This window comes from Lissotriton vulgaris, chromosome 8, assembly GCF_964263255.1.
Source record: "Lissotriton vulgaris chromosome 8, aLisVul1.2, whole genome shotgun sequence".
Taxonomy (NCBI): domain Eukaryota; kingdom Metazoa; phylum Chordata; class Amphibia; order Caudata; family Salamandridae; genus Lissotriton; species Lissotriton vulgaris.
In genome coordinates this window covers 167,316,797-167,341,946 of record NC_141696.1, presented here as the reverse complement: position 1 = coordinate 167,341,946, position 25,150 = coordinate 167,316,797, and the positions used below count along the sequence as shown (strand labels likewise).

Genomic DNA, 25,150 nt, shown 5'->3' with positions numbered 1-25,150 from the left:
GGGATGATGAATCCCAAATGCAAAAATTGCGCTCGCAAAGGGCCAGATTCTCAGAATCTGGCCCTTTGCGAGCCCATTTTTCAATGATGAATCTATCTGTTAGTTTAGTGGGTTAGAGCACAAGACTAGGCTTCATTTTAGAGATAGGGGTGCATTAGGCATAGAGTTTACTGAGGCTAGTCTTAAACTGATGTTTAGGGGGGTTTAGGCTTAATGTTAGCATTCATATTAGGTTCACTGATAAGTTTGCAATAGTCCTAGCGACATGGCACAGCGGTAGGTTTGTTTGTTGGATTCGTATTTGTTTTTGTGTCTGGCGTATGTTTAGGCATAGCATTAATGATAGCCTTACACAGAGTTAGGCATAAGGGTAGCATTCATTTTAGGATTTGGATTAAAGTTGAGAACGAAGCTCAGGCTGAGCATCAGCTCATTCATTCTATTTTTTTGTATTTTTGTATTTTGTAATTACATTCTCAGGATGATAACCTAGTTCATTATTGAATGTTTTTCAGAACAATTATTATAAATTGTTGCACGCTGGGGAAGGTTACCTTTCACCTTGAATGTCTGCTCCAATAAGACTTTTTGATGTTTTAATCTTCCAATCAAAAAGGTGTATCTGAGATGAGAAGCTAGCAACTGCAAAAAGCCACACCAACGCTGAATCAGGTTTCCTCCACAAAGCTGTGAACTAACATTAAACTTCAAAGTTAGAGTTTTCTTCGCAAGCTTGTCAAATAACTGTATGCCATTCATCTAAATAACACAACTTTGTTTTTTCAGGTACACGTATGGAAGTGTGGGATACTGGTTCCTCTGGTCGCTTTTAATCCTAGTTGTAGCAGCAGTCTTGTTTACATACATAGCAGTTTTACTGGTAAGTAGCAGTATTTTAAACTTGGTAACTTCTCATTATATCATATCATTTGTATACACTTTTCAGACTGTGCCTGGTTCAGAACACACGAACAATGTTTCAGTTTAAGATTTTTTTTTTTAAATTACGAAAGAGTTTGAGACTGGTCAGTACATGTCAATGCAATGTAATATGTTTTGGAACCCTGGCTAGTTTCTTAGCCTGGGTCAGGTTTTTAGGATATCTGCAAGACATTTCACTGGACTTTACTTGCATATTTTTTGGTCATTCTGAAAAGGTAACCAGGTTTAATAATGGGCAGGTCGACACGTGCTGGCCTCACATTTCCCTTATTGGAACGGCATTGTTTGTTTAAATATGTAATGTGTATTGCTGCCGAATTTATATAATTTTGATGGAGAAGAAAGCTGTTGTGTTCCCTTATAGATATGTGTTTATGATTTGCAGGGTGCTATCAGAGGCAAAACAATATTAGTATATATCAACAAGAAATATAAAAAATGTAACCATAAAAGAGGATGGACATGGGTATTGGGGCATTTCAGTTTCCCAGTAAGTTTCTGCTACTAGGAAATAGAAGCTAAATAGTCTGCCATCATGAGAAGTGGAGCTCAGCAATCACATACTTGTTGTCAAGGGCATGCAGCCCTCAGCTTACACATTTCAGGTTACCACAGACTGGCTGGCAGAGTACCCCAGGAGCTGCTACTCCCTTGTAAAATATGTCCTCTCTGTGGTCACTGATGTTACCATGAGAAGAATCTTGTTGGAATTTGTTGTGTCCTCTTTAGATGCAAAGAAAGTCTAGGTATAAATAATTATTGCACTTTAGATACATGGATAGATGAACGAAAAGTAGATTATCAGAACATAAACAATGCAGCGTATGTATGTATGTGGCATTTCTATAGGACAAACCTATCCGAAAGGCAGCAAACCGCTACACAGGGTCAAAGACAAAGTGAATCAGTGATAGAAGAGGTAGCTGGGTTGGGGATGTTTAATGCATTATCATTAAGGCTCCCTGTTTTCCGTTTTTATGGATTTTTACAGATAAATACAGACAGAAAACAATGTGTTTTCCGTCTACATTTATTTTTAAAAGTGGATAAATACAGAAAATTGTGCTTCTTTTAAGTGACTCTCTGTACTATCTTTCATGAATTGTAGCCCAACAACTGAGCAGATGGACAGCATGACAAATTAAAAAGCAGGATGCAATTTCTTTAAATAATGGCATATACATACATTTGTGGTATAATGCTAATATTTATTTGATTTATTTGTAATATTTGTCAGCTTAAATAGCTACATAACAACAGAGATCAAAGGATGAGTACGCGTCTATCAGTTAAATAAATATGGAAATGTACAGTTTTACAACTTCATTTATATACAAAATAAATATGGATAAATACAGATACAATGGCCCAAAAATAAATATGGATAAATACAGACGGAAATGTTAAAAAAATAAATACCATAAAACCGGGAGCCCTAATTATGATGTAGTGTTCTTTAAAGAGGTGACTTTCTTAAAGTGAAGCAGTGTTGGGGTGGTCCTGATAGGTACGAGGATGTGGTCCCGGATGGATGGAAGAGGCCTGCTGCCTGTTTTTTTTTTTTACGTTACACTTCTTAGTCTGCATACTGAAGGCATCCTGGCTACAGATGTGCCGAGAACCCCCAGAGATGGTGAGCTTGTCCGCGTTGCTGAAGGCATTGTAAATGATGCAGCTGGTTTTGACGATGTTGCGGTCCAACAAGATGAGCCAATGGCAATACATCAGGATGGAGATGATTTGATCATATTTCTTCAGGCCTCGAATGAGACATATTGCATTGCCAGTGTGAAGTCTGGTAGTCCACGGAGTAGAGGATTACCTCAGTCTAGATGATAGTATGAGGGCACGAACGGCAGTTCTGAAATCACTTTAGCAATAGAATGTTATATACATAGTGCAATAAAAGCAGTCGGGGAGAAGGAATGAAATGATTGATGGGTACCATTATTATTATGATTATTATTAATAGTTGCACCATGTGCCGTTCTCAGATGTGAAATAAATGTAACATTTTATCTCCACCACTTCCTTTGACAAGCTGTTCATTGCATTTTTTTCATTTAATGTTTTTCTGTAGTGCTAGTGCAGTGGTAAGGGCATTTTCAAGATAACGAGGTTTTAAGGGAGTAGGTGAAAGTAATCAGAAGACATCTGCATTGCAAGGAATTGGCGGCCTCTGGAGTCTGTGTGGTCAGCTGAGATGCTAGACCAAAATGACATAATTTAGTTGAATATAATATTATGAACGGTAATCCTCAGTCTCTATTTCAAGTTTCTTTGGGGCCACTAGCTGTACGAGTGCTCATGCAATGATCGAATCTTCCCTCTTATTCTATGGCTAGCCACCCTATGGATATAAATGCCTCCTGTATAACTCCTCCTTCTCTTTTCTCGTGCTTACTCTTGCTTGATTATCAAGCTCAGCCTCCTACCCTTTAAGCTCCACACCATTATATAGAGCTTGCCTAGACAGGCTCAGCTCCACACCATTTTATAGATATGGCCTAGACAGGTTGAACTCCACACCATTATATGGATCTTGCATAGACAGGTTGAACTCCACCCCATGATATAGATCTGGCCTAGAAAGGTTGAACTCCACACCATTATATAGATCTTGCCTAGAAAGGTTGAACTCCACACCATTATATAGATCTTGTTCAGACAGGTTCAGCTCCTCACCATTATATAGATATTGCCTAGACAGGTTGAACTCCACACCATTATATAGATCTTGCCTAGAAAGGTTGAACTCCACACCATTATATAGATCTGGCCTAGACAGGTTGAACTCCACACCATTATATAGATCTTGCCTAGAAAGGTTGAACTCCACACCATTATATAGATCTTGCCTAGACAGGTTCAGCTCCACACCATTATATAGATCTTGCCTAGACAGGTTCAGCTCCACACCATTATATAGATCTTGCCTAGACAGGGTTCAGCTCCACACCATTATATAGATCTTGTTCAGACAGGTTCAGCTCCACACCATTATATAGATCTTGCCTAGACAGGTTGAACTCCACACCATTATATAGATCTTGTTCAGACAGGTTCAGCTCCACACCATTATATAGATCTTGCCTAGAAAGGTTGAACTCCACACCATTATATAGAGTTCAGACAGGTTCAGCTCCACACCATTATATAGATCTTGCCTAGACAGGTTCAGCTCCACACCATTATATAGATCTTGCCCAGACAGGTTCAACTCCACACCATTATATAGATCTTGCCTAGACAGGTTCAGCTCCACACCATTATATAGATCTTGCCTAGACAGGTTCAGCTCCACACCATTATATAGATCTTGCCTAGACAGGTTCAGCTCCACACCATTATATAGATCTTGCCTAGACAGGTTCAGCTCCACACCATTATATAGATCTTGCCTAGACAGGTTCAGCTCCACACCATTATATAGATCTTGCCTAGACAGGTTCAGCTCCACACCATTATATAGATCTTGTTCAGACAGGTTCAGCTCCACACCATTATATAGATATATAGATCTTGCCTAGACAGGTTGAACTCCACACCATTATATAGATCTTGTTCAGACAGGTTCAGCTCCACACCATTATATAGATCTTGCCTAGACAGGTTGATCTCCACACCATTATATAGATCTTGTTCAGACAGGTTCAGCTCCACACCATTATATAGATCTTGCCTAGACAGGTTGAACTCCACACCATTATATAGACCTTGCCTAGACAGGTTCAGCTCCACACCATTATATAGATCTTGCCTAGACAGGTTGAATTCCACACCATTATATAGACCTTGCCTAGACAGGTTCAGCTCCACACCATTATATAGATCTTGCATAGACAGGTTGAAATCCACACCATTATATAGAGCTTGTCTGAACAGGTTCAACTCCAATTCATTACATATATCTTGTCTAGACAGGTTCAGCTCCATACCATTATATAGTTCGTGCCTAGACAGGTTCAGCTCCACACTATTATATAGATCTTGCCTACACAGGTTCAGCTCCATACCATTATATATATCTTGCCTAGACAGGTAGCACCTGAAAATTGATACAGTCTTATTAAAGGACTGGTATGTCAATGTCTCAGTGGTCCCAGCTGGTGTGTTTGCACCCTGACCACCAACCATTCACCTTAAAATAAGCACATCTCATAGAAACAGCAAAAGGGAATTAAATCTGAAGATTATTTTAAAATACAGGTTAATGCTAGAAAATGTTGTTAATATATAGGTAACTTATGGCACATACCATAAGTCATATTCTTCAAGGTTCACCAATTACACTAATGTTACACAGAAAGACACAACCTCCAAGTATTGGATCAGTAAAGTAATGTGGCACAGCATAAACAGTCACTGCACAGTACATGGGTCGTTGCCTGATCCAATAACACCAGGAATATGCACTCTTTACTGGACAATACTTCTGATCTCAGGAAAAGATAACAAAGCATTGACAAGCCAATCATTTCAACTTTTGTACAGTGAAATGATTTTCACATATAGGCACACGGGAATTACAAAGCAGGGATTCGAATGTCAGGGCAATGGTAGGCAGTCCTTCACCACACCAGCCTACCATATTCCTGCCAAAGACAATGGCTGTATTGAGCCTTAATTAGAGGAGTCTCAGGCCATGGAGAGAGAACGTCAGGATTGTAGAGGACACAAACATGGTGCCCGTCAGACCTAGGCCCCTCAGCCACTATCTCCAACCTTGCCAGTAACCATGGAATCTCTGTGACAACAAGCGCACCATCAAATTACAGATCAATGCCATCTCCTCTGCCTGCTTCCTCACTCTGCACATGCTACGTCAGATCTTCAAGTGGCTTCTCCTACACCTTGCATCTCACACCATGACACAAGCCCTCATCACCAGCTGACTGGACTACGGCAGTGCCCTCTACTAAGGAATTGCTGCACGCCTCCTACAGAGACTTCAGACCATACATTCTGACCACAGCCAGACTCATCCTTGGCCTTCCCCAGTGAACCCACATCACACCCCACCTCCGGCAACTCCACTGGCTACCAGTACAGAAGTGATGTCAATTTAAGCTGCTGATCCAGCGCCTGGACGCCTCAGGGCAGCTGCAGCGCTCTACAAATCTCATTTTCATTTCATTTCATTTCATTCATTTCATTTCATTTCACACAAGGCTCTACACACCCAAGAACCGGCCTACATTAACCACTGCCTGAACTTCAACCAACCATCGAGAAAACTAAGCTCCACCTCCGTTTCATTAGCTCATACTCCCTGCATCTACCGAAGCAGAAGTGGAGGACGCTCCTTCTCCCACATTGCAGAAATGACCTGGAACACCCTCCCCATGCACCTCCGTACCATCAACTCGCTTCTGGAATTCCAAATGGTCCTCAAGACCTGGCCTGTAAGACTCCGGGACCTGCAAGCACCTGGATACCATATTGGGTGATTAGCTGTGCTTTATAAATCCTGATTGATTGATGGTGTCAGCTCCACTGTGCTAATGTCCGCCCTCCTTTCCCAAAGTAAGTGCATGCATGCATGTTTGTAGACCATTGGACACTTGATGTGTTTGAAGTGGACCTTCATCCACTTCTTGATTTTCACACATCAGGTGCACAAGAAGTGGAATCTCTTCCACCTCTTGTTTTTCATTCATCCAGTCATCTAAAAACATGCAAATTAAAAGAATGGATGATTGACATAGAAAAAACTCGTTGCAAGGGTGGATTAGCACATTGATCAAGTACTCAGTCATTTACAAACATGAAAATAAAAAGAATAGATGATTGACAAAGAAAACACTCATTGCAAGGGTGGATTAGCACATATGTGGCCTGAATATTATAGGACTTTTCCCAACGATTGGACATATATGCTCTAGAATACATACCCTTCTTTTGGAAGGAAAAAACTTTAATCATATTGATCAATAGGAACATCTTGTGTTTTTTCTCATCTTTATCTGAATTAAAATGTCTTTATATGTAGGCCTCCTCTCAATATTTGTTTGTTGATGTATTCTACATGAACTGTTTAGTTAAATGTGTAGTTCCACACTTTTCAATTTTTGGCTTTCTGCAATTAGTCACATAAAAATGTTTTTAGAAAAAATGATGCCCTTGGTTGCGCTTACTTAGTTACAGTTATTACCCAAGCTCTCACGGGGTTCTTGGGTGGCCCTTTCTTATGTACACGCCCTTCTTTCCTTGCAATATATGGATCTAGCAGACATTCTCCTGAGCTCTAAAGAGTACCAGGCCCAGGATTATACTTAAGTTTACAGCCTCAGGGTTATGCAAGAACACCCAGAACAAAAAAGGAAATCTGAAGATCGCCTTGCCCTAACGCGCCCACGAGATTCTGAGGATTTTGAGTAGTTTAAAACAGAAAACATCTGAAACTGCAGACCAGTCACAGACTTAGACAACCAGAGCGAGAACAGTTAAGATGATGCAGTGGAGCAACAAGCCACAGCAGTGTGCAGTGGAACAAAGGCAGGCCTTAATAGCCAAAAGCTGTGGAAGAGTAGTGCCATCCTTGGACTGCCAGTAATATGGAGTTAGAGACAAGGTAGTAAGCTTTTATGATTGCACAATTTTACAATCGAGTAAAGCTTCTTTGATTTGACAAGGTAATCTGAGAGTCAGTGGCAGCTGAAAATTTAGAGACAAGCTGATAAAGTGCTTGACAGTCAAAGAGAAGTTAGAGGTAGAGTGCAGGAACAAAGGACGTAGGACAGCCGAGGCACAGATAGCATGCTACAGCAATGGAGAGTGACCTTCTTACAGTGAAGGGAAGAAAAGACCACCTGGGAAAAGGTCTGTGAGCGAAGGCGAGAGGTAGGGGAGTGAATCAGTCTGGGTCAGCTGAAGAAATTGCATTGATTCCGAGATAACTTGGATGGTAGAGAAATTAAACACATGCAGAGATAGCCAGAAGAAAGGCAGGACTGACAGAAACTGGCACAACCAGGCAAAGTGAGCAGGGGTAGTTCAGGCAGCCTAGAGGTAAAGCCAAGTCAGAGACAGAATATAACTGTAGAGGAGAAATGGAAGAAGCACAAGCAGGCAGCCATGGATTTGTAAGACACAGTCAGTGACTACATTGTTGCACACAGGGGCAAGGTGTCCGAAAGAGACGACAGACAGACGGACTGCAGGAGATGGTCCAGCACTGCCAAACAAAGATTTGGGCAGCCAGAGAGACAGCAATGTGTCCATTTCCCAAATAAAGAGGTTAAGAATACAGTGAACACTCACCCACGAGGCCGCCTGCAATAGACACTATATTTGAACAACTGCCTTATGAGATAAGTGTGGAATGCGATTATTGTGCACTGTGTATTCATGCTTTGTTCTATGTTCTATTTTATTTTCCAAAGCAAAATAAAAATATTTCAACAAAAAAAAGAATACAGTGACCTCAAAATATGTGTTTCCAAAATATCATTCATAATGAGTCGAGCATAGTTTGAGTTCCTAAAATGCTTGTACCTAAACTTAGCTCATTTAATTCTGTTGTTTAGTTTAACTTTAATGGTGCCACGCCTCAGTGCCATTACGAGTTAACTTTGTGAATGCTTCCTGAAACAACCAGCTGTGTGCCACTCAAAATTGTTACTAAGGAAAAGACAGTACCTTTGCCACCAAATGCAAGAGAAAAAAAACAGAACGATCCGAATTGCAAGGAAAAACCAATCCCCTCTGCTTCATATGCATCATGGGGGAAACATTTGTTCAGTGGTAGCTGCCAGCAAAGACTGTGGGTGGAGTGGAGCCCATTACAAAAGTGCACCCCTACCACCCACAGCCACACCTTGCTCCCAACCTCGGAGAGCACCTACTGGCATTCATATACCTTCCTGCCCTGGTTCCACCGTTTCTGCCATCACAGCTCTTGTCGGGGGGCGAGCCAATCTTTCGGGCCTAAACTCGGCTCAGACAGAGGAACCATGGTGCTCAGTCGGTAGAAAGCTGCCATCCTTGTATGCCCAGATGGCATGGGTACCTTTAAGGTAAACACGCGTGGGGGGGGGGGGGAGGTTGAAAGGAAGAGATAGGTTACATTTTTGTAGCCTAATGAAGTTCTTGATGTTTTCAATCCTACTGCTCGTTGGAGTAGCCTAAAAGCTTGCCAGTACTGATGGTACCCAATTGACAGTTGTTAGAACTGGGGGTCTCTAGTTGGCAGAGGTAAGTACCTTAGACCAAGTAGGGACCCTTGCTTCTAGTCAGGGTGAAGGAATAACCCTCTGAGATAACCCCCGCTCACCCTCTAGGTAGCATGGCGCGAGCAGTCTAGGCTAAACAGAGGCAATGTGGATAACATTTGCACTTAACACAACAATAATTCCCAATCCACCACAAACTGAGACCACACAGGTAAGTATATTTTATAAAAATATATAACTTTATCTAGTTTCAGCAAGGTAAACCAAACAGTTGCACGATAATTACTTCATTAGAAAAAGGTTGCACTTAATTCTTAATGGTTGCACTCATCAGGAAGTTCTTATGAAAAGAAAATAGTCTCTAGTCTCTCTAACCAGTAGTTAAAAAAATAATACCACTGATTTGCCCTCACTCGGCTCTCAAAACGAGCAAATTGCGCAATGCCAGAATTATCCTCAGCCCGCAAAGCAATGGGCCACAGGCGCTGTAAACAATGTCAGCTCTTAACTGCCACCAGAATCAGCCCCTAGCGTCAGGGGCCCTATGCGCTACACACGCGCCTCACCGGAATGCTGGGGGGACTCCCTTTCCATCGTCCGGTACGTTGTCAGGCCTCAAACGCTCCCCGCCCTCCAGCGCTCACTCGCGCTCTGGCCCGGCCGGTCTCAGGCAGCTCTCCGCCCGCTCTCTGTCCTTCAGTGAGCAGCGGGGAGCAGAGACGGCAGGCCGGGGCTGGGAGCACTCGCTGGATTCCCTCGGCGAGGTCGGGTCAGTCTTCCCCCGGGCCCGGCGATGATCAGGCGGCACTCGAAGGGGTCCCGTTGGCAGGGACCAATCCCGTCGCGGCAAATGGGGCGAGCCTCCAACAGCACCCGGGAGTCAGCCAATGGCAGTGCGGCTCCCGGGCAGGCAAACAATGACGCTCCGCTCTTTTGGCCAATCACGGCCCACCACGCTGATGACGCTGCGCCGCACGGGCCTATCCCGTCGCGGCGTTGGTGAGGGGGCTCGGCTCCTTCACCCAATGGGAGCGCGGCGGCTTCGTTCTTCGGCCCCGCAGCTCCGATCAGGACAGCACTTCAGGGAGAGGTTTTCTGGCCCCGGGCAGCGGCGGTGATCAGGCGGCAGATGATTTTAGAGGGCGCGGGTCACGGACAGACCGCCCTCGTAGCCTCACAACCGCTCTTGAGTGGATTCTGCGAGGGGAGGCACCACAGACCTCCGACCCTCGCCGGGAATGTGCCGATGAGCACCACAATCCCTTCTCACGCTCAACACTCGAGCACCACACGCTCCAGGTCCACAACAGCACGATCTTGCAGTAATTCTGGGCAAAGCTTTAGGAACCTTTAACCCTGGGTTCCCATCAGGAGGCCAGCTCTTCTCAGGCCCTTGGAGATTCAGTGGAGACACAGCACACAGCAAAGTCTCTGTAGTTTCAAGCAGGCAGGGTCACAGCTCACAGCAAAGTCCCTTTCTCCTCCTCAGCTTTCAGTTGCAACAGCAGAACAGGTCAGCCCTTAGAGCACACAGCAAGGCAATCTTCCTTTAGTTCTCCAGCTGTCCTTCTTTCAGCAGAGGTTCCTTCTTGATTGTAGAATTTTAGAATCTAATCTTTTGTAGTCAGGGGTCCTTCCCTTATAGCCCTGAACGCCTTTGAAGTCCTTTGTGCAAGGGGCCCTTAGCTCTGGAATGTTTCTGGTGTTCTTCTTCCTGTCAGCTTCAGGGCCAGAGGTGACAGTGGGCCGGCAGGGGAGTTAGCCAGCACGGTGGTCAGGCAGACACAGCCCAGCACTATCAGGCGCTTCTTCCTCCCCTTCCCCGGGCAACAGATGTCGCCTTTCACCCCTGGGCTGACTCCAACCCCCTCAGGGGCCCTGCAGCTCCTGTCACGCAGGCATTCCACACACAGGCCCAGGCACACAGAAAGGTTTCTACAAAAGAACAGCCACTTTCTAAAAGTGCTATTCTCAACCCCAGGATCCAAAAACAACCTTCACTAAAAGATGTGTCATTTAATTCTGAGTTCAGGGATATCTTTCATGAATGTTCCATCTTGTTCCTATAGGAAGATAGGCTGGGATCCAATGGGACCAGCCTCCCCATGTTACCCTAGGGAGCCATACAGCCCTACAGCAGTGAGCACACAAAGTGGCTGCTGCTCTCTACCAGAGCATGTTACCTGCACTAGTACATGCTCTACCCTATCCATACACTGCACCCTGCCCAGGGGGGTACCTGGAGCCTTCCATAGGGGTGGCTGATGTGCACAGACAGGGGAGGGTTAAGCCCAGCCAGTGGGGACACTGGCCAGGCGGACATGGCAGTCCACTGACTGCACACAGGCCCTGCGCTGGCAGGGTTGAGACACCATTTTAGAGCTACTCATGTGGGTGGCGCAATCTGCGCTGCAGGTCCACTAGTAGCATCTGTCATCACCAGCCCTGGCACACCCAGTGCACTTTACTAGGGACTTCATGGTGATACAAATATGCCAATCAGGTATACCCAATCAATATGACAATTTACAAAGGGAGCACTTACCCTCTGACACTGATCAGCAGTGGCAGAGGGTCCAAAGCATCTAAATCAGCAAAAACGAAATCCAGCACAGCATCAAAAATACATGAGTCAGAGGCAGAAAGATGGGGAAAAACCACGCCAAGGATGTCAGGTCTAACACGTGTCCCCTCCAGCTGAAAGTGGGGAGAACTACCCAACCTCTTGGGAGTCCTCATCACTAAGGCGGAAGAATCTGGACAGACCGTCAGCATTGGCGTGTTCTGTACCAGGGCGGTGCTCCACCGTGAAGTCCATTCCCTGTAGGGAAATGGACCACCTCAACAGTTTTGGATTCTCGCCCCTCATATGCATTAACCATCTGAGGGGCCTGTGGTCGGTCTGAACACGGAAGTGAGTCCCAAACAGGTAGGGCCTCAGCTTCTTCAGAGCCCAGACCACAGCGAAAGCTTCCCTTTCGACTGCACTCCATCTCCGTTCCCTGGGGAGTAGCCTCCTACTAATGAAAGCCACTGGTTGGTCTCCACCCTCATCATTGACCTGTGAGAGTACTGCTCCCACGCCTTGCTCTGAAGCGTCAGTTTGCACAATGAACACACTTGAAAAGTCAGGTGCCTTAAGCACCGGTGCTGTGCACATGGCAGTTTTGAGGGTGTCAAAAGCAGTTTGACAGGCCTCAGTCCAATTCACTTTTCTGGGCTGATTTCTAGATGTCAGCTCTGTCAAAGGGGCCACAATGGTGCCATAACCTTTGACAAACCGTCTGTAATACCCGGTGAGACCTAAAAAGGCTCTCACCTCAGTCTGGGTCTTGGGGGATTCCCAAGCCAGAATGGTATCAATCTTCGCCTGTAGGGGCGCCACCTGGCCGCTCCCCACCTGGTGTCCCAAGTACACCACAGATCCCTGCCCTATCTGGCACTTACTGGCCTTGATAGTGAGGCCTGCCTTCTGCAGGGCCTTCAACACTGCGCAGAGGTGTTGTAAGTGTTCCTCCCAAGTGGAGCTGAACACAGCAATGTCATCCAGGTATGCTGCGCTGAATTCCTCCAGCCCTGCTAATACCTGGTTGACCAGTCTCTGGAATGTGGCCGGGGCATTTTTCAACCCAAAGGGCATGACACGAAACTGGAAGTGCCCCTCTGGTGTTGAAAAGGCTGATCTTTCCTTGGCCCCCTCAGTTAAGGCAATCTGCCAGTAACCTGAAGTCAAATCAAAAGTGCTCAGGTACCGGGCAGCTCCCAACCGATCCACCAGCTCATCAGCTCTGGGGATGGGGTGCGCGTCAGTCTTGGTGACCGCATTGAGCCCACGGTAGTCCACACAGAAACGGAGTTCTGGGGGGCCACCAGGTGTAGCAGCTTTCTTTTTTTTTTTTTTTTTTTGGTGTAAGAATTTTATTGCACTATTTTATCACACAGAGTACAAATCGTTTACCACTCATGGTGCACTTGCCTACAACCACATCGGGCCGGCTCCCTGCAACCATGATTACGAGCAACTGTTCCAGAACTACACAGCCCATCAGCCGACATCCAGCGGACCGGCGGCGCATTAGTAGATAGAAATCCGTCGCGTGGCAGTGCTATGGTCGCATCCTTATACATCAATAATCTTACATTTTCTCGTTTTTTTTGTACATTTAACTGAAACTTAACTTAACTGTACAGTCCCCAACTTGTAGTTTCACCTCTGTAACCCTCCCTCTGCATCACAGCATCCTCCCCCCCTAGGAGCCTGCACTGTACAACTGTTTGTCTTTTATTGTCATCAACATGCGTTCATTCATACAACTTCCGCTTCTGAATCAGCTGTGCCATGTACAAGCAAGTAGTCACGCAGGTATCCCCAGTAATCTTTGGGCCTAGAGCCGATCGGCAGTTCCTCCTCATATGTATTGAGCGTGTCTCGGCAGTACACCATGTCCTCAATCCAGCGTTTCACCTCTGGTGCTCTTTTACTGTTCCAGTGGATTGACACCCTTCTTTTAGCTAACAGGAGTGCGACCGCACAGAATTTACGCTTCAATGCTCTCAGGTGCGGAGTGATACCCAACAGGCAGATCTTTGCATCACAGGACATGTTAATCCCCAACATTTCATTCAAAACCTGCACAACTTGTTCCCAATAACCCGCCACCTTTCTACAGTGCCATGCGAGATGCATGAAGTCAGCCCCTGCCTGGTTACACCTACAGCAGTTGGAGTCTTCTCGTAACCCGTGTTTGTGTAGTCTGTGTGGGGTGTGGTATACCTGATGCAAATACTTGTAGTGTATTATTTTCAAGTTCCCGTTTGGGGTGAGCATGCCCGTTAGCATGCATGCGGAGTCCCATTCCTCCTCCGTCAGAGGCTCCACAAGCCCAGTGCTCCACCTGTCCCTGGCCTTGAGTGTGGTGTTTCCCACTGCCCCTTGCGCACTTGCATAAAGTTTAGATACCATGTGAGATGCCTTGGGTGTGGTCAGGAGTAGTTGTAAAGGTGCAAGTGTAGGCGGCTCTTCAGGATATGACGGGTAGTGTTCACGTATCGCTCTATGTAGCCTGAAAAAGTTGAAAGTAAACAGTTGAGACGGGTTTGTAATGTAGTGCAGTTTATCGAGTGTCTGAAAGACACCATCCCTGTATAGGTCCCCCAATGCGTCTATTCCGGCCCGCCTGAACAGATCCATTCCCACCTTTTCCTGTGTCACCGAGAGGGCTGGGTGGTGCGCCAGTGGTAGAGTGGGTGCGTATAGTGGCAGACAGCTTGCCTCTTTGCCCAGGAGCCTCCATGCCTCAACGGTTGCGTCGACTGTGTTAATATCACGTTCATGTAGTCTGGTGCGTTTGTGTGTGAGTATACTAGCCAGAGGGATTGGGTCGGCGTCGCCCTCTTCTACCGCCACGTGTGTCAGAAAGGGCACTTCATGATACCAGAAATGCGCGTATTGTGCCTGCGCACATAAATAATAGAGATAAAAGTCTGGCACTTTGAACACCCTCCCCTAGCGTAAGGCAAGGTCATGGTGCGTAGGTCCATTCTGGCTTGCTTGCCCGCCCATAGCAAGTTGAGCACAAGTGTCTTGATGTTTCGGAAGACAGCAGCGGGAGGTTTTATAGGGATGTTGTTGAATAGATAGAGAAATTTCGGTAAGAGCACCATTTTCACTATCGCCGCCCTGTCAGCCAATGAGAGAGGAAGTCTGTTCCATTTTTTAATTTTATTCTCCAGGGTTGCAATCGTCCGCCCATAATTCGTCCTGACGACTACCTCTGGGTCTCTGTGAAACCATATACCCAGATATTTCGTGGGTTCCTCCTGCCACTCCAACGGGTAATCCAGGGGAGTTGGCTGCGTGCTGTCTGTTAGCGCCAGTATCAGGGATTTATCCCAGTTTATTTGCAAGCCGGCTTGGTGACCAAACTTGATATATTCCCTCAGGAGAGGATTTAGGTGTTGTTCCGGGTTTTTGACATACAGCACCATGTCGTCCGCGTACAGTGAAATGTGTATGGGACGGGAGGGCATTTGAATCGCTGAGTGATGATAGTGCTGCCGGATTTTGCAGGCCAGAGGCTCCAGCACCAAAGCAAAAAGCATTGGAGAAAGCGGGCATCCCTGTCTAGTGCCTCTGCAGATAGGTATGGGTTCTGATATGTATCTGTTTACTCTGATGCGTGCCGTCAAGTTTGTGTAGAGCATCGCTATCCATCCCTGAAATATCCATGGGAATCCCATGCGCACCAGCACCGCACGGATAAATGGCCAGCCAATGGTGTCGAACGCTTTAGCAGCGTCTAACAAGACGGCCACTGCCTTCGTTTCTGGTGCCAGATAGTGTGCTAACGCGAACAGCGTGCGGGTGTTGTGTGTGGTGGCCCTGTCCGGGATGAATCCCGACTGATCTGGGCGGATCAACATTGGCATGAGAGGTTTTAGCCTGTCTGCCAGCAGACTAGCTATGATTTTGGTGTCTACATTTAACAAGGACAGCGGACGGTAGGAGTCACATTTATCTGCATCCTTGCCAGGCTTTAGCAATGTGATGAGCAGGGCTTCCCTTAGAGACGCCGGCAGAGTCTGGGCTTCGTGCGCCGCGCCATACATTTGTACTAAGTGCGGTGCAAGTGTGTCAGCGTATGCCTTATAGAATTCCGCTACAAATCCGTCCGGCCCAGGTGCTTTGTTGTTAGGTAAGCGTCTAATGGTGTCGGTGACTTCCTCTATTGTGATCGGGCGCTCTAGGTACTTTCTATGTCCATCTGCTAGCCAAGCCATCTCAATGTCCTCCATATATTTCAATAGGTCCGTCTGCGACGGTGAGGGGTGCGCTTCATATAGCGTACCATATGTGTTCATAAATTCTCTTAGTATACCTTTAGTGTCAGTGATTACCTCCCCGGTGTTGGTGGTTATAGTTGTGACATTTTGTGGTGTTCTGCCTGCGCATATCTTAGCGGCCAGCTCCCTGCCCGGTCTACCCCCTTCGCCATACCTCCTTGCGGTTGCTCGTTTGGTCACATATTTCAATTCGTCTGTCGCAAAGCTAGCATGTTCCGTTAATAGCACTTGGATATCCCCCAAGAGTTTAGTGTCTCCTGTTTGTGTGTATGTCTGCTCTAGGGTTTGTATGGCTTGTTCGCGCGTGCGTATTTGTTGCCTGATGTCTTTGAGGATACCAGACGCTGTACTGAGGCAGACTCCCCAGATGGTAGCCTTGAAAGCTTCCCAGAGCAAGCCTGGGTCCTCTGTTGTCGGGCTGTTAATATCGAAGTATTCCTTTATTGCATTATGTATGGTGTCGACATATACTGGGTCTCTCAATGCAGACGCTTGAAAGCGCCATGTGAATGGAGGTGGGTCGTAGTGAGGGATGTCTACTTCTAACAGTACCGGACTGTGATCTGAGAGTGTGCGTGGCAAGTGCGTAACATCCGACACCCATGAGAGTACATCTTGAGAGCCCAGCCAGTAATCGATCCTGGACCAACTATTGTTCGCCGCATTTATGTGTGTCGCTGCTGTCGCCCCGGGGTTACGAACTCTCCAGAAGTCCACCAAATTTAGGTCTTCCATAGCTTCCCTCACCATTGTCCTAGCATTCCCATGTTGTTCTGATGTGTGTGCTGCTCTATCTAGTGCGTCCTGCATCGTGACATTGAAATCCCCTCCCCACAGTATTTGGGGTGTTGCCATGTTTGCAATATTGTGCCATACTTTGCTATAAAACCCTGGGTCGTCCACATTAGGGCCATAAGTGTTCACCAGTAGGATCTGTTGGCGCATAAGTCTGCCAGCCAGCATTACGCATCGCCCTGCAGTGTCTCGCTGTATGTCAGTGACTTCCAGGCCCGTACCCTTCCTGATCAATATACTAACGCCCCTGGAATATGTCGAGTAGCTAGAGTGAACCACTGTTTCAGCCCAACTTGCCCCCAGTGTTGCGGAGCCATCCCGCTCTAAGTGCGTTTCCTGTAAGAAAACAATGTTAATGTGCAGTCTATCAAAATATGCAAATAGCCGCCTGATCTTTTTCGGGTTGCCTAGCCCCCTCACATTCCAAGTGACCAGTTTAATCGTGCCCCTACGCGACATGTATACGTGTGAGGTAAGAAATTAACCACAGCGGATAGCCCGTTTGCTTGTTGTATCGCATGCATGCGTCGCCGTACCTTATAACATGCGGAATAGACAATGCTATACTCTTAAATCGAACAGTATTCATTGGACTGTGCGCCCCAAAGGAGTTCGCCATGCTTCTCAGACACAGAGGTTTCAGTCTATTAGGTCTTGGTTGTCTCAATCTCCCCCCACCCACTTTAGCGCCCAAACTTTGCCAAAGCCATCCCTGAATTAACATCAACTTTAACAGAAATGTCGTCATCCAACATAGTTCGGGGTACACCCTCCTGGGGGTGTCACCAGGTTCACACATCTCCATCCACATAGTGGATGTGGACGGTCGCATATGCGCTGTACTAGTGAATAGCTTGCTTGCGATTTCTTCCAACCCCGTTTCCCCCGCCAGCATGTCTGGCATCGCTTAAGTATCAGTTCTCCGTTACGCTGTCTTCCCCTTTGTCTCCAGTCCCAGTTCGAACTTGGGGTGACACTTAGCAAAGTACGCAGTGCTCCTCGCTCAGCCAGTAGTCAAGTAATAAGGCCGGTCAGGGCCATGGCCACCCACCCACTGCCACTCGGTCCAGTAGCCTGCCCAACCCGCCTGCAAGCGCACTGCGTATACTCACATCCGGAGCAGCACCTCCGCGGCATCACATACTCGGAGATTGTACTCACTGCAAGTCTGTAAGTGCTTTTCCGGTCCATTTGCTGCCACCCATGCTGCTTGCACTGTCCAAGTGGTTGTCTGTAAGTGTCCGTGCATAGAAAAATCCGTGTCACGTCCATGTAGTACTAACTCGTCGCCGGCTTGATAATGGTTCAATTCACTCATTCCACATCGCTGGTCGGTTCATTGCGGTCGTGTTGTTTCCTCCGCTTTCCTTGTAGCTTGACGAAGTCTTGTGCCGCCTGCACCGTTGGCAGTATGACAGGTTTCCCGCCAGTGAGGACTTTGAGCTTCGCCGGATACAGCATGGCATATTCCATGCCCAGGTCTCTCAGCTTTTTCTTGACGGGGGCAAATTCTTTCCGAGCCAGTTGTACCGCCATGGTGTGATCTGGGTAGAACTCCAGAGTGTTCCCCTGATGTGTAATTTTCCCCAGCTCTCTCGCCAGCCGCAGGACCGTGTCTCTGTCCCTGTAATTTAGCATACGTGCGATGATCATTCGCGGGGTGGCTCCGGGTTTTGGTACTGGGGCCAGGGATCGGTGCGCGCGCTCCACTAGGAACACTGGAGATAGATTGTCAGCTCCAAACAGTTCTTTGAGTAGGTTTTCTATGTAGGTCTCCATTTTCCCTGTGTTCGTGGACTCCGGAAGGCCCGAAATCCGAACGTTGTTTCGCCTGGACCTAGCTTCCTGGTCCTCCACCCTTGCTCGCAGGACTTCCACTGTTTTCTCCAGGGCTCCGCATGTCTTGGCTGTGGTGCTCTGTTCGTCCTCGAGCTTCGAGATTCGCTGTTCTGCTTCCGTGAGGCGCCCTTCGTGCTGCTCAATTTTCGCCGCCATGTTGTCGACCCTCTGCACCACGTTATCCAGCTTGCCGTTCATCTCCTGTAAACTCTGCTGTATCGCCCTCAGCACTGACTCCATGCCCGTGCCCTCTGGTGTTTCCCGGCCCCCTTCCGTCTCCGATTCCGCCGTATTATTTCTGCCTTGGTTCCGCTTCTCGAATTGGAGCTTGGATTGGTTCCGGTCGGGCTTCCCCATTTCGAGACGTCGCTTTGACTGGTGTCGCTCCGTTGTGTCGGGGCTGCCGCCCTATGGTGTGCTTGAGTTGTGACCGGCACGAGTCACTGGTGTCACTGTCCCCCCTCTTTCAGCGCGCGTGGACAGCAGCGGGCTCGCTCAATTGTACTCCGGCCCTATGCGAGGCCTCAGATGTTGGGCGCAGCAGGCGCCCCTCTGTGCTGGACTCAGTCGGGGCACTGTGAGGGTATGGGTCCACTCCCACACTACCCACTGCTTGAGTGGTCGCCCTCGCGCTGTCGTTGTGGTCAGCGCTGTGTTATAGATAGCCCGCGTGGATGTTAGGTGCCTCTGCACGTTGTGTATTGCGCCTGCATGCCGGCTGCTGTGGCGCGCTCAGTACTCACTCCGAGTCCTCGTGTGGTCGAGCGCTCCACATGTGCCCGTTTTCTGGTTGGGGAGACTCGGTTCAGGATCCATTCGCCTCCGCCCCGCCTCATGCGCAGGTGTCCCCGCTGGTTTGCGATGAGCTCCGACCGGCAGGATTGTCTGTTGTAGCCGCCAGCGTTGTGCGTTCCACGGGCGCCGCCATCTTGCCCTCGGTGGAACGCACGCCGATTCGGAGTGGTGCAGAGTTCTGGGGATCTGCGGGGGCCCCCCCGAGCCTTAGGGGGTGTCAAGCAGCCGTATACCAAGCCGCGCCGAGCGTCTGCTGCAGCCCACATGCGCTAGGTGCCGTTAATTGCTTCGGGTCTCTGAGCCTCCGGAGCGGCCATTTTGTGCGGCGTCCGCGAGGGCTCCGGTTTTTCGGCTGTACCTTCTGCTGTCCGCACAGCGGGTCGTGTCACCGGGTCTGGAGATGTCAGCCCTGCATTCCGATGCACAAATCTTTGTTCAGCACTTGGTCTGGCGGGGTTTTTGGGGGTCAGAAGTCGTTAGGAGCACGACCGCCCGGCGGAGCTGACTCGCTAGCCAGCCATGCCGCAGTGCGCCCTCTAGCGCCCCCCCCGTAGCAGCTTTCTTAGGCACTAAGACCACTGGGCTAGCCCAGGGGCTGCTGGAGGGCTCAATTACCCCTAGCGCTAACATCTTAGAAACCTCTTCTTTGATGCTAGCCCTGACCTTGTCAGCCACTCTGTAAAACTTCTGTTTCACAGGCAGGTTGTCACCGGTGTCCACATCGTGGACGCACCACTTGGTGACACCTGGGGTCAGGGAGAACAGGGGGGCGAACTGACCCAAGACTTGGCGACAGTCCTTCTGCTGCTCTGGGGTCAGGGTGGGGGAGAGGACCACACCATCCACTGACCCATCCTGCTCCTTGACTGCCAGGAGGTCAGGGAGAGGATCACTATCCTCCTCCCCTCCAGCATCTGTAGCCATGAGCATAGTCACTTCAGTCCTCTCAAAGTGGGGTTTGAGGCGGTTCACATGTAGCACTCTCAGGGGTTGCCTGGGAGTCTTCAGGTTAACCAAATAGGTAACCTCGCTCTTGCGCTCCACCACCTCATATGGCCCAGACCATTTGTCACGGAGCGCACAAGGCTCCACAGGCGCCATCACCCACACTTTCTGTCCAGGTTGGAACTCCACAAGAGAGGTGTTCTGGTCATACCACCTCTTCATTTCCTCCTGGCTAGCCTCCAGGTTCTCTTGAGCGAGCTTCCTGAAGCGCTTGGTCTGGTTGCGAATGGCCAGCACATAGCTGAACACATCCTGAGGGGTTTTCCCACAGGCTTTCTCCCACCCCTCCTTCACCAGAGTAAGAGGCCCTCTGACAGGGTGGCCATACAGCAACTCAAAGGGACTGAACCCTAAGGATTTCTGAGGCACCTCCCTGTAGGCAAACAACAGGCATGGCAACAAGACGTCTCACTTCCGCCTCATGGGCTCCTCTAGGCCCATAATCATGCCCTTTAAGGTGCGGTTGAATCTCTCAACCAACCCATTTCCTTGAGGGTGGTAAGGAGTGGTGAATTTGTATGTCACCCCACACTCCGCCCACAGGGACTTCATATACCTAGAAATGAAGTTTGTCCCCCTGTCCGAGACCACCTCCCTGGGAAATCCCACCCGGGAAAAGATCCCCATCAGGGCACGGCCCACCACTGGGGCTGTGACTGTCCTGAGCGGGGTGGCTTCCGGGTACCGAGTGGCATGGTCCACCAAGACCAGGATAAACCTGTTGCCTAGGGCTGTCTTGGGATCCAGGGGCCCCACGATGTCAATGCCCACCCGCTCGAAAGGGGTGCTCACCACGGGAAAGGGTTGGAGGGGTGCCACGCACTTCCCTCCGCTCTTGCCACTGGCCTGACAAGTCTGACAAGACTTACAAAAGGCAGCGACGTGCTTCTTCATCTGGGGCCAGTAGAAATGGGTGACAAGCCTGTGATAGGTCTTGTCTTGCCACAGATGTCCTGCGAGAGGCACGTCATGAGCCAGACCCAGTAGGAAGTTCCTGAAGCGCTCGGGCACCACGAGCACTCGGGCTGCACCGGGCTCAGCGAACTTAGGCTCACTATAAAGTAAGTCATCCTCCCAGTAGATCAAATGCTCCTTGGACCCCAGGCCTGCGGCCTGGTCGGCAGCCTGCTGCCGCACACCAACGAGAGAAGGGCACTCCTTCTGAGCCTGGCAGAATTCCTCCCTGGAGGCACCACCATCTTGCTGCCACTGGGACAGCTCAGGCAATTCCCCTAGTTCGGCCACCTGCTCCCCTGTAGGTTCCAGGGCATCCCCCTCTGGGTCTGCCTCCTCCTGGACCGTGGGAACAGTGGGGGCCGGTTTCCCGCGCCCTCTACCCCTTCTTCTCTTGGCAGGTTCCTGGGCCATTGTTCCAGGCTCCAGCTCTGCTAGACCGCCCTCTCTGGCTGTCATGGCCCGGGTGGACACACAGATCCACGCAGGCAAACCCAACATCTCCAAGTGAGTCCTGTGCTCTACATCTTTTCATGGAGAGCTCTCCAGGTCATTACCTAATAGACAATCTACAGGCAAGGCATCACTTACAACAACTTCCAATGTACCGGAGACTCCTCCCCACTCAAATGGAACACGTGCCAACTTGCAGAGGCGCACTGAGCTGTCAGCTGCCACCACAGGACGGAGTACCTTGGGAATGATCTGCTCTTCAGACACCCATTGACACCTGACAGATGTCACACTGGCCCCTGTGTCTCTCAGAGCTTCTATCTCCTTTCCATTGATGGTCACCTTCTGCCCATATTTCTTAGTGTTTAAGGGCAGCACGGCTTCCTGGGCCATCTCTTGGTCTCCTAAAGAGACAAGGGTCATCACTGCTAACCCCTCCTCCCCACTAGAAATCAAATCCCCTCCCAAAGCTACTCTGGCTAACGCCAGTGCTGGAGCACCAATGGGTGCTGGAGGTTTCTTTGGACATTTGGGGGCAATGTGCCCCACCTCCCGACAGGCATAGCAAGTAGGTGGGGACCTGTTGTCCTGCTTGCCCTTATGGGGCCAGGACTTCTTGGACTTGGGGGGTTGAGACGCTTTCTCCTGGGAACCATTTTGGGGCCCTTTAGAAGACTCCTTTTGATTGCCCGTGTCCCCCCCACTCTTATGCTGGGGACCCTGTCCACCCTTGGCTGGGGTACTTACCACCCCCTTGTGGACCCTGGTGCTAGTCCACCGGTCCGCCTCTTTAGCAAGCTCACTGGGATCAGTTAACTTGCTATCCAAAAGATGCTGGCGCAGCTCGGGGACACATAAACTACTTAAGTGCTCCCTACTAATCAAGTGGCACAACCCCACATAATCAGTAACTTTGCTGCCCTTTATCCAACCTTCCAGTGCACGCGTGTACATACTCACACACTCCACCCAAGTACTTGAATCAAGCTTCTTGAAGTTCCTAAACTTCTGGTGGTACTGTTCTGCAGTGAGCCCATACCTGAGGCATAAAGCCTCCTTCATGTCGGGGTAGGATAAAGTACCTGCTACCTCTAAGGGTGCCAAGACATCCCTCCCAGAGGCCTCAAAATGCTTCCACAATCCTGCCCCCCAATTCCTCTCAGGCACTTCATTCATCTTTAGGGCTAGTTCATACGCTCTAAACCACGCATAAATATCCTCACCCCTCTGATAATTCTGTACCAGATCCTTTGGTATGTATACCTTACCCGCCTGTACTGGTTGTGCGCTGCCACCATTAGAACTGGACACCCTCTCTTTATATTTGATGTCCAACTACTTCATGCTCCTCTCATGAGCCAATTGGAGCTTCTTCTCCTCCAAAGCGAGAGCATGCCTTCTCTCCTGCGCCGCTCTCTCCTGCGCCTCTTTCTCAACTTCCAGGCGCAGTCTCTTCTCATCGGCTTCCGCTCTGAGTTTCAAAAGCTCAATCTCATGAGCCCTAGCTCTCTTATTATCCTCCAGCTCCTCTGGAGAAATACTCCTACTGGAGTGGTTGCTGCCAACCTTAGATGCTGACCGCACGGGCAAATCACTGGGCAAAAAAGCATTCTCCTGTGTGCCGCCCACTTCAGTAGCTTCTTCTGAGACAACATGTTTGGCCTCCCACCAGGCCCTCAGAGCTTTCTGTAGCTCTTCCTTGTTTGCGCTGCCCTTCACTGGGCATCCAAGCTGTTTGCAGAATTGCTTTAGGAGGTCCTTACTGTAGTTGTACAACTCCTGAATTTCGAAATCCACCTCCAATTCTACTCTCACGCTTGCCGCTTTCAAAGACATGATGCTTCCTAACCTTTTCAACAACAAGGTTTCACCAAAAAGAAAAAATCTTGCGCAACCTGTGCTGCTAAACTAGACTAGTGATGTACAAGAGATCACTGCAGGTCAAGTGCAATTATTAGTTCAAAATCCGCACCGCTGTCCAACAATGTTAGAACTGGGGGTCTCTAGTTGGCAGAGGTAAGTACCTTAGACCAAGTAGGGACCCTTGCTTCTAGTCAGGGTGAAGGAATAACCCTCTGAGATAACCCCCGCTCACCCTCTAGGTAGCATGGCGCGAGCAGTCTAGGCTAAACAGAGGCAATGTGGATAACATTTGCACTTAACACAACAATAATTCCCAATCCACCACAAACTGAGACCACACAGGTAAGTATATTTTATAAAAATATATAACTTTATCTAGTTTCAGCAAGGTAAACCAAACAGTTGCACGATAATTACTTCATTAGAAAAAGGTTGCACTTAATTCTTAATGGTTGCACTCATCAGGAAGTTCTTATGAAAAGAAAATAGTCTCTAGTCTCTCTAACCAGTAGTTAAAAAAATAATACCACTGATTTGCCCTCACTCGGCTCTCAAAACGAGCAAATTGCGCAATGCCAGAATTATCCTCAGCCCGCAAAGCAATGGGCCACAGGCGCTGTAAACAATGTCAGCTCTTAACTGCCACCAGAATCAGCCCCTAGCGTCAGGGGCCCTATGCGCTACACACGCGCCTCACCGGAATGCTGGGGGGACTCCCTTCCCCTCGTCCGGTACGTTGTCAGGCCTCAGACGCTCCCCGCCCTCCAGCGCTCACTCGCGCTCTGGCCCGGCCGGTCTCAGGCAGCTCTCCGCCCGCTCTCTGTCCTTCAGTGAGCAGCGGGGAGCAGAGACGGCAGGCCGGGGCTGGGAGCACTCGCTGGATTCCCTCGGCGAGGTCGGGTCAGTCTTCCCCCGGGCCCGGCGATGATCAGGCGGCACTCGAAGGGGTCCCGTTGGCAGGGACCAATCCCGTCGCGGCAAATGGGGCGAGCCTCCAACAGCACCCGGGAGTCAGCCAATGGCAGTGCGGCTCCCGGGCAGGTAAACAATGACGCTCCGCTCTTTTGGCCAATCACGGCCCACCACGCTGATGACGCTGCGCCGCACGGGCCTATCCCGTCGCGGCGTTGGTGAGGGGGTTCGGCTCCTTCACCCAATGGGAGTGCGGCGGCTTCGTTCTTCGGCCCCGCAGCTCCGATCAGGACAGCACTTCAGGGAGAGGTTTTCTGGCCCCGGGCAGCGGCGGTAATCAGGCGGCAGATGATTTTAGAGGGCGCGGGTCACGGACAGACCGCCCTCGTAGCCTCACAACCGCTCTTGAGTGGATTCTGCGAGGGGAGGCACCACAGACCTCCGACCCTCGCCGGGAATGTGCCGATGAGCACCACGATCCCTTCTCACGCTCAACACTCGAGCACCACACGCTCCAGGTCCACAACAGCACGATCTTGCAGTAATTCTGGGCAAAGCTTTAGGAACCTTTAACC

The 25,150-nt window shown here is 49.1% G+C and overlaps 1 protein-coding gene across 3 annotated transcripts in view; it reads left to right on the top strand.

The window, feature by feature from the left end:
* The window catches only part of GDPD4 (glycerophosphodiester phosphodiesterase domain containing 4), a 356,500-nt gene that overhangs the window by 192,028 nt on the left and 139,322 nt on the right, over window positions 1–25,150 (top strand). For all 3 annotated transcript variants that reach the window (XM_086933889.1, XM_086933891.1, XM_086933888.1), the window contains exon 4: window positions 787–880. In XM_086933889.1, the coding sequence (XP_086790015.1) occupies window positions 787–880 (94 nt within the window). The remainder of the gene's footprint in view (window positions 1–786; window positions 881–25,150) is intronic.